Genomic DNA, 9,901 nt, shown 5'->3' on the forward strand with positions numbered 1-9,901 from the left:
ATATATACACTTTACCAAAGTTTCATTGTTGATTTATTATGCGAAAACTGAAAAACACCACAGTTTGTTATGAATAAGTTTAAATAACTCGAAAACAAAATTTTGTAATTTTCAAAAACTTAAAGAGACCTTCCCACTATGGATGTTCACATATGAAAAAGAGTTTTTGAATCATCTTATGAGTGGATGGACTGACAGACAGCTGTGTACAATAAAATGTACATGAAAAAAAAGACAGGGGTAAAAAACCAGAAGGAAATCTTTTAGAAAATCTTTAATATCAAATTAAAATACTTTAACAATGCATCAGTCTACTGTACCATTTGTAAAAATAGCAAGGTCTTCTCATTGTTAGATAACAAATAAGATCTGTTTGGACCCAGGACTATCCTTTCTCACAACGTCCTGTGATATATAGAATGAATTCACCACCAGTTATCACTTTTCTTCATAGGTCTAATCCCCTGTAAAAACAGGTCTTGAAGCAACTGTCTAGCCTTAAGATTGTCTACAGATCACTGAACTGGTTTCTTGTACAGCCATACTGTGTCTATACCACTACCGATAGTCATAACTGGCTCCCAGTCAGGAAGTTGAAATCTACAGGCAACAATTCTAACATCCTGTTTGACTTCATCATCAAACTTTTTCTGCAGTTGGTCCATCTAAAAGAAAATCATATCAATGAAGATAATACCTCTGATGACTTCCAACTGACATTAAAAAAATTGTATAAAATTACAAACAGGAGAAGAAATCTCAGTCAATATGTCAAAAAATCCTCACATAATCTGCACATTGATATTCTGGCAATTTAAATTAACTGAAATTTCAAGAACCATTTAAGAGTTAATAGTTCTTGCAAAAATAATAGATTTGTATTAATAAAGTCTCATTTGGTCCAGTAAGAACAAAAAATGTCCACTAAAACAAAGACTGAACTGCCAGTGCTTTAATTTTTGTGACATTATTTTCCCCCTTATCTTCAGTTTTTTAATGTGTAATTTTTTTTATTCAATTTGCTACATGTGCATGTAGATTGTCTCTGTTTCATGTGTTCACATTTAGGCCATGCGTTTGGATTTTGATGTATTTGAATCATCCCACTGCTGACCCTTTTGACATATTTGAATCATCATACTGCTGACCCTATTGACATATTTGACATATTTGAATCATCCCACTGCTGACCCTTTTGACATATTTGAATCATCACACTGCTGACCCTATTGACATATTTGACATATTTGAATCATCCCACTGCTGACCCTTTTGACATATTTGAATCATCCCACTGCTGACTCTTTGGTATTTTGAAGTATCTGAATCATCCCGCTGCTGACCCTTAGGTTTTTTGACGCATTTGAATCATCCTGCTGCTAACCCTTTGGTATTTTTTTGCCGACATTCATATTGACATTTAGGGCATTCACTCAGCTGAAGTAGTTGCATCCTGTGAAAGTACTCTTGTTCATGGGGTACCAATTTTCGTTGTTTTCATGGGTGAGCCAGACCATGAAACTTGATTCCCAACAAAAGGAGGTTCCTGTTGATGTGTATACTGAAAACCTCAAAACTAGGAATTTAAGAATCATCCACAAACTTGTGTATCTTCACCTAATCCATGAAGAGTAATCAAGGGAACAAAGATTCTAGCGGAAATCAAAAGAATGTAATCCATGGACAAAGACCAGTCATGGAAAACAGATGAACACAACTAAGAACATAAAGTAATTTAAATAATACATACAAAGTAACAAAAGTAAATGAGCAACTCAGAATCCACTAAAAACTGGGAGCATGACCAAGTGCACCGGTAGGGTAAATACCATGAAAGTAGGTATCCACAAATTAAAGTACTTTCACAGTAGCGTGATATTCAAATATACTAAAGATAATTATGTTGATGAAAACACCAGCATTTTGTTAATAATTCAATTGACAACATGTACTATATCACTCACACACACACTTAATTTCTCACACAATGAATAATAGGAATACAAGCTATAGATATAACATACCATTGATTCTACACCAAACACAACAATGTTGTCATAACTACCAAGGTCAGTCTGAAATGTAAAAAAGCAATATGTCACAAACACAGCCATTCAACTGATCACATCTAAAGTTTATATGATTTATTCTTGACTTGGTTAAACTGCTAACAATATTGTTCATAGGTCTACTCATAGTTCCTATTCTGGACAAAAAAATATTGCAAAGCTTTCATGAACAATAAATTATGTCACCAAACAAGCTTCTATGAAGTTGATTTCCTACAATGTTCCAAAGTCTGAAACAGTTTCCTCCTTTTTGGAAGAAAGTTAAGTCTTGTATTGGAAAAAAGGGGCTAAACTCACTTCTAATTTATTCCTGTGACAAATGATAAATTTTAAAACCTGTGTCGATGTAAAGAAAAATAAGTTTTACCTGGGGTTGTAAAATATACATGAAAACACTAAAGAAAAATTTCAACCTATGTCTTTGACAGTTTGACTTCTTTAAAAGGAAGATAAATTTGCAATTCGGAAATAAAAATCCTAATAAAAGCATGCATAATTTGTTCAAATGAATTCATGAAAAATATTGGAAAAAAATGATTCTACTGATTTTTTACCTTCCATAAATCTTTTTTCTGAAATGTTGTAGATTTGTTAACTTTCTGTCGCCATGCATTCCATCTAGAATACAACACCAGCCATCGATTTAATTCAACACCATTTCCTTGGAAACCAGTCTTAGCTGCTTCTATCACCTAGAATGAAAATACATGAATGAAAAAACAAATCCTTATAAAATATATTCCTGCATCTAGTTTTAGTACCAACAATTTCACTCAACTAACCACCATGAAGCTTCATTAAAACAAGATGTATTTTCAAATACCAGGTATCAAATAAAGTTATAGAGCCTATAAGCATACCTATTGACTCTCCCACATACGAGGGGAGACTCTCACAAAATCAATGAAAAAATTAGAATCTCCCACATAAAAATATAAATTTGTGGGAGTTTTTTGGATAAAATTACTTAACTTTCTGTGAAAAATACTGAATAATAGAAATTTTACATCAATAATTTGCTTTACATAGAAATCTCCTATAACAGACAGTGTCAATGGGGGAGAATCTGCAACATGAAATGTTTCAAAGGTTAACAGGTCAGACTGAGGGTAGTGGCATACAAAGCAAACAATATCATATAATGGTGTGTGTGTGCATTCTAACCATAAGGAAATATTTATTCTGTCTCTCAAAGTCATCTCCCTTAATAGTGTACCAGGCATGATATAAGAAACTTTAGTAAGCAAAGGACATTTATGCTTCATGTGATTGAAGTTCCTGTCCTTCTGTAGAATCAAGGCTGCTTAGTAACTCAAGATTTTCTGAAAGTTTTCTTTCCATTTATGCCTCTTTTTGTTTTTGTTTTTGTATATGTTTATTATTGTTCTTCATTTTTGTCCCCAGACTTCCAATATTTATGGTAAACAAATCTCTAATCATTTCTTTTGAATTTATAGCACATACAATGTTAATGTTCAGGGTATAGGGTTGATATTTCCTTAACTAAAAGATTATCACTTGATGAAATTCCTTTTGATCGTTTATACAAAATAGACAAAGAAATTTCATTTTTGTTTCAGTCTATAATCTACATACATTTGCATCTATGGAATACAATGTAAAGTTTAAATCTTCTTCTGTGTCCAGTTTACTACCTTATTAATTCAGGTGATTGTCAGACCACCTCTATCCCCTGAACACCATCATTATTTTTGCTGTAATTGCAGCATAAACTTGTCCTTATACTTACAATTCTACCATCCCCACTGCCGATATCTAATAATGATCCTTTCCTTCCTTTCAAAGCTGACAAAACATTTCTTATCTGTGCCTCGCTGGCAGGTACGTAAGGTAAACAGACTTTTCTCAGAGCTGGGGCTATGAATGGAAAAGTTGCTGCATAAACTCCAACAAATAAACCACCAGTGATACCTAGTAAGACCTTGCCTGTTGGTGTTAACTTTTTAGGTGGTTTATCTAAGGCTAAATCTGTTTCAGAAAGGCCCATTTCTTTGCAGTAAAGGCATTTTTCTTTCTCTTGTTCAGGCATCATATTCTGTTGTATCATGTTATCATCTGGAAATGTATGTATTTAATTCTGTAATAATTGTGATATATTTGATTATAAAAAAAAATAGGGTTTCTAATGGGACATTAAATGACACCAAGCCATGTTGCAAAAAAATCGGGATTTACAACAATTTAAAATGACCATGACTTTTGTATAAACAATCCAATCAGACTGAAATTGTAAGTACCGGTAACTCTGACTTTATGATACTTTAACAAAGAAACAGTGCATGCTTGGGGATGGACAGATATGCAACTTTCTGGAGCTTATCACATGATACCCTGTTACTTCCGGGTTTAAAAACTACTGAGCAAGTTAATTTTCTATAAGATACTGATATAAAAGGAAACAAAAATGTACTCTAAAATACATTTTGTATCCAAAAGACCCTTTTATGCTGTGGGATAGTCGATGAGCATGCATGGGGCAGGCTCAATATACACTTCTCTGAGAAAACTATTTTGTTCTACCCTAGGCCTAATTTGTGGAAGTGTATATTGAGCATCAACTTACCACAAAAGGGTCTATTACAAAAATACCAATCATATAAATGCCTTAATGATATTCTGTACCTATGTTCCAAGGGGTAACCTCTCCTTAGTAGGAAACGACCTTCTACACAAGAAGGTCTTAACCCAAAACTAAAATGTAGAAAAAGAAGTATTTAAAAGCCAAAATAGCAAAATAGCAGACAATGATGTTTGTACATGTGATCTAATTGGAAATACCAGAAGTCATTTTTTACAGGTGATTCACCATGATGGTGAAATCTAAGATAACCTTGCCACCCAAGAAAAAATAATTAGTATTTACACATCATCATTGATTAAAAATCCTTGACATCATCATGTAAATGCATGGCCATTCAGCATATACAGCATTTCGGAATAAACAAATTAAAAGTGTAAATCAAAATCATCAACAATATATACTGAAAATAAATGATAATTTTAACTAGAGGTTCTAGAGAGCCTTAATTGCTAACCTGGTCAAAAATTGTCTTTTTAGCCTTGTAAAGCTGGACTCTTGACCCTACTGTACTATTGTCACAATAATCATTTAGTCAATAGAGAGAATCTTAGTTGTCCACTCTCTTTCATATTATAAAATAAATCTCCCAGTCGTTTTTTTTACTCTTCAAGGGCAATAACTCCAACATCCATTAACAGATCTTTATGAAATTTTCAGCATAGATCTAACTAATTATGCTGATCAATTTTACACAGTGAAAATTTGGCTAAAACCATTGGTTTTTGAGTTATTTCCACAAATCCTCAAGTTTTAGTAATGGTAGCCATGCATTTAGACAGATAAATCTCCACACATAGATTGTTAAGCACATTCCAACAATCATACATGTCATGCTTGGTTACAATCCAGTAGTCTCAGAGGAGAAGATTTTCAAAGTTGGAAATGTATAATTTGAAAAAAAATCCATTTCAGGACCCATAACTCAAACATCCATCAATGGATCTTTCTGAAAATTTCAGCATAGGTTCAACTCATCATGCTGAACAATTTTACTACCTGCCAGATTTTAGCTTAACCTAACTGTTTTTTTGAGTTATCTGATAAATTCTCGTCTATTTTTATTTTTTTTTTGCAAGATCAAAAATACCCCAAAAAACATTCACACAAAGTCAGGTTAAAACCTGTCCAGTAGTTTCAGAAGGGATGTTTGAAAAAGTTAATGGACCACCACGAGAAATGATGACAGATAACGATCACTTCAGACAAAGACACATAGTGATGGCAATGATGACCTAATCAATTTTACCATTCAGTGGTAAAAAAGCCCCTTGATCATATTGTAAATGTTTGCCTGGTGTGTCAAAAAGGGGGGTTGTCGCACATCGAGGATTCTTCTAAAATCAAATAGACCCATTTGTTCATATCAATTAACCCCTAATATTTCAATAACAGTGCACGACAGTAAGCGGTTAACTACAGTCTACAGGATTCGGGAATCACATGCATGATGTTTTCTCGAACAAATGCATGTCCAGACTAATTTGATAAAAGCAAAGCCAGTTTTTGTGGTAAGCGAGTACGTATATCTAGAGACTTAATATACACACCCTGGTGCAGCTTGGTGTTTCAGTGCTTTCCTAAATACCTTGTAGAAAAGTTTCAACACTTTTTGCTAGTTCAATGTCACTCTAAAAAGGGGCATAACTTTTGTTCATTGAGTGACGAGTGCAAAACGAAAGTGAAAGTAGAAAAAAAGGCTATTTATAGTTCAAGACCTCCTTATTTTTGGCGGGAAGTATACTCTCTAACCTTGTTGGAACATTTATTTCAATGAATTAAAAAAAAAGCAACCTTGGATATTAAAAGTATCTTGACATTGTCAATGAACCAAAACATAGAAGATACATCACCAAATTTCGGATTGGCTCTCACAAAATATTCATAAGTTGAGACTGGTAGATATACAACACCTATAACACCCTTTCCTGATCGAATTTGTGACAGGTGCATGTAATTCATATGAAGTTGATGATGAAGTTCATCTCATCTCTATACACTTACTTCGAAAATAATAGAAACAAATATACGATGTTATCTGTGAATCTAATGACAACTTTAAATCCTTATCAGCTTTAAAAAAGAAATGTTTCCGACCTTGTATTGTGAAAGCTGTGATATCCTTAATCCTCCTGAAGTCGGAGACTATCTGAAAAAAAAACACCATTTATTATTTAAGTCATATAGCTTTATTACTTAGAATCTGATCTAATAGATAAGTTTTCACCGACTTCTATAATATATTCATTTTGTTGAATGCCTGTCTTCAATCACTGTGCTGTACTTAATTGCTCTCAAGAACCCTTAAGAAATTCGAAAGATCTTTTTGAGACCATCAATTCAAGATTATTATCAGAGTACAACAGAATTAAAACCTAAGATTTTTCAACACTGTAAACTTCTATTCCCTATACTCAAATAAAAATCCAAGCTCAAAAACATTATACATCGTTGTTTCTCCAAAAAAGATTTTACACCTACAAATATATAGTTCTTGGTAGAGATTCCTCATACTCTGTAAAAAATAGTTCCAAATCACCTTCCAAATATACAGAAGAAGATGTTTTCAAAATGCTGGAATTTATTATCGACAACATATTTGTCCAGTGTGATGGACGCGTTTTTGAACAAATAGTCGGCATTTCAGTGGGAACAAATTGTGCTCCTCTACTTGCTGACCTATTCCATCACTCTTATGAGGCTAATTTTATAGCTGCTCTGATCCGAAAGAAAGAACAACGTTTAGCTCGATCCTTTAATCTCAGTATCCGTTATATAGATGACGTATTATCGTTAAACAATCCTAGTTTCAGGATTTGATACATCGCATGTACCCCAAAGAACTTGAGTTAAAAGATACAACATACACTGTGAAGTAAAACCTCATATCTTGATCTACACTTAGAGATCGGTGGTAAGGGAGATCTACTGACCAAACTTTACGACAAACGTGATGACTTGTCATTCAGAATTGTCTATTTTCCTTTCATATGTGGCAACATCCCTTCAGCACCTGCATATTGAGCTTTCTCATACGTTATGTCAGAGCTTGCCGTAACTACGTAGACATTTTTTTTTTATCGCGCTAGACTTCTTACAGTTAAGCTTCTGGAACAGGGTTATGTTGCCACAAGATTGAAGTCATTACTACAGAAATTTTATGGTCGTCATCATAATCGAACTCGTGAATCTTTACCCCTTTTCCATCTGCACCATGAAAACTAATTTGTTCAACGTGTCAAAGTTTTCCTTCCCTCTTTCGTCTACCCCGGATTTGAATTTTTATGAGCAACTGGACGGATGTTCCTAGAAAAGCAGCGGACGCTTACCCTACCGGTTGACCTGACCCGTGCTTCCAGTTTTTCAGTGGATTCCGAGTTGCTCATTTACTTTTATTACTTTGTATGTATGATTTTAGTTACTTTTTGTTCTTTGTTGTGTTTGCCTATTTTCAATGTCTGGTCTTTGTGTCTGGATTACATTCTTTTGATTTCCGCTAGTATCTTAATTGGTTTCCTTAATTACTCTTAATTGATCAAATAAACTTGTATTCCTTGTATAGGTCATTTGGTTTTTATGGGACTAGGATCATTTTTTTGTGTTCTCGTTTCAGTATAATTTCTAACGACTTTCTATTTTTTTTTATTGGTACCTGTCCAGGATTTTTTTCAAACCTGATCATGATTTTCCATTACAACTGGCAAGGGCTTGCTTCCACCATTATATATGCAGCCCGACACTTACTGTTTTTATATTAGTCGGGCTGCATATTTGATATTGGGAGCAAGCACTTGTGCTAAATACAAAAATAGGAGATGTGGTATAGTTGCCGACGAGACAGTCATAGCAAAGAACAATAAAACACAAGGTCTTTTATCATGGGTAAAACCCATTCCATAAGGCAAGCTGTAAGAGCCCAAAAATAAATGATGTAAAACTATTTAAAATAAAAAAACGAAAATCTATCCAGTCTATACAAAAAAATATAAAACGAATACTTAGTTACAATGAACATAAAAAACACTCTCGAACAACCACTGAACTATATAGTAAATGTTCCTGGCTTAGGACATCCACGTTTGTGTGCGTTCAACCCTCCACCTAACATGGGATACAACAATAAAATAATATCTGTCGAATTCAGCTCTTGAAATCGATATAGAATACAAACAAATCGGACAAGAAACATCAAGCTGTACCTAACAAAATGTTCATTTCGGATACAAGGACGGGCCTGCCGGGCGTAATCCCCACTAATTTTTTTTTACATGAAATCTTGATTATTCACAAATTCTACCTCGAACATTTTTTGCCTCGCTTCGTAATCTGAAGCACCCCTGGAATCACGCACCATCGTCCTGCCTTTTTATTTCAAACTTGATACTAGCCCTCGACCCAAGACATAAGGGACTTACATTTTTCACCGATAGGTGAGAGTATTCCTTATTTCTGATGAGGGATATTTTTTTCACGTTCCTATAAAGGAGGGCGGGGTATTTAAAAAGGAGGTAGTTTCTTTTTGTATACAAAAAATTAAAACAGGGCATTTGTCATACGGCCTTATATATAGTGTCTACCCTTGGGAAATGTATGTATGTGGATTTTTTTTATGGTAAGGGGTCTTTTGTCTGCTTTGTAATTGTCACATACTTAACAAGTGATACTGTGTTTGCAACCAAAACACAAAAGTCGCCAAAACCGGCAAATGATCGGATTTTATCAAATTTTGAAGCCGCCATTAAATTCAGATTGTCATATTAATTCTAGATATAAATTTGCATTGAAATCGAACAATGTTGAAATTTTGCCGATTTTTGCGGCCATTTTGAAAATAATGGCGGGTTTCTGAAAAACATAGTTTTTACGCCTAAAATGTCAGCCAGTCAGGAACTGTGTTCTGAGTTATTTTCATAAAATTAATGAGCTCCACTAATTTTATAGAATTTTTTTTTCATTTTGCTCGTGTTTTGTTTTGGCAGCCATTTTGAAATTCAGGAAAGAGCTTGTACACCCCCTGAGCATGCTTAACATTGAGCCAAGTTTGATATGAATCCAATAAATGGTCTCCGAGATATTGCCAGGACATCTTTACGTGCAGAAGAAGTATAATAATAATAATAATAATAATAATAATAATAAGAAGAAGAAGAAGAAGAAGAAGAATAAATGTTATTTTTCGAGATTTTTTTTAATACTTGCATACATGAATCATGCATGCTTTAAACAGAAAATA

General features: G+C 33.8%; 1 protein-coding gene across 4 annotated transcripts; it reads right to left on the bottom strand.

Annotated features, from left to right (window-relative positions):
* Positions 1-259: 259 nt before the first annotated feature.
* On the bottom strand, positions 260-6,321 carry LOC148612235 (ATP synthase subunit C lysine N-methyltransferase-like). 4 transcript variants are annotated; one of them, XM_088593492.1, is made up of 6 exons: positions 6,219-6,315; positions 4,713-4,781; positions 3,820-4,145; positions 2,624-2,761; positions 2,025-2,075; positions 260-665 (listed from the first exon to the last, which is right to left on the bottom strand). In XM_088593492.1, exons 3-6 carry the CDS (start codon positions 4,135-4,137, stop codon positions 516-518), a joined length of 657 nt encoding a protein of 218 aa, XP_088449618.1. In that variant the 5' UTR covers positions 4,138-4,145; positions 4,713-4,781; positions 6,219-6,315; the 3' UTR covers positions 260-515. The 4 variants fall into 4 exon arrangements, with proteins under 4 accessions (XP_088449618.1, XP_088449619.1, XP_088449615.1 ...); XM_088593493.1 differs by lacking the exon at positions 4,713-4,781 and having other exon boundaries at positions 6,257-6,321; XM_088593489.1 differs by lacking the exon at positions 4,713-4,781.
* Between the last annotated feature and the right edge of the window lie 3,580 nt (positions 6,322-9,901).

The sequence above is a fragment of the Perna viridis genome, chromosome 7 (assembly GCF_037379345.1).
Source record: "Perna viridis isolate PV_CMFRI_1.1 ecotype Kerala chromosome 7, ASM3737934v1, whole genome shotgun sequence".
Taxonomy (NCBI): domain Eukaryota; kingdom Metazoa; phylum Mollusca; class Bivalvia; order Mytilida; family Mytilidae; genus Perna; species Perna viridis.

What these genes read in the sequence shown, in the direction of transcription:
- LOC148612235 (XM_088593493.1), bottom strand. Translation starts at nt 4,137, where the DNA reads ATGATACAACAGAATATGATGCCTGAACAAGAGAAAGAAAAATGCCTT. An exon ending in GCAGTGGGGATGGTAGAATT is followed by an intron (nt 2,762 to 3,819) that starts GTAAGTATAAGG and finishes TTTTCATTCTAG; the next exon opens with GTGATAGAAGCAGCTAAGAC. An exon ending in AGAAAAAAGATTTATGGAAG is followed by an intron (nt 2,076 to 2,623) that starts GTAAAAAATCAG and finishes TTTACATTTCAG; the next exon opens with ACTGACCTTGGTAGTTATGA.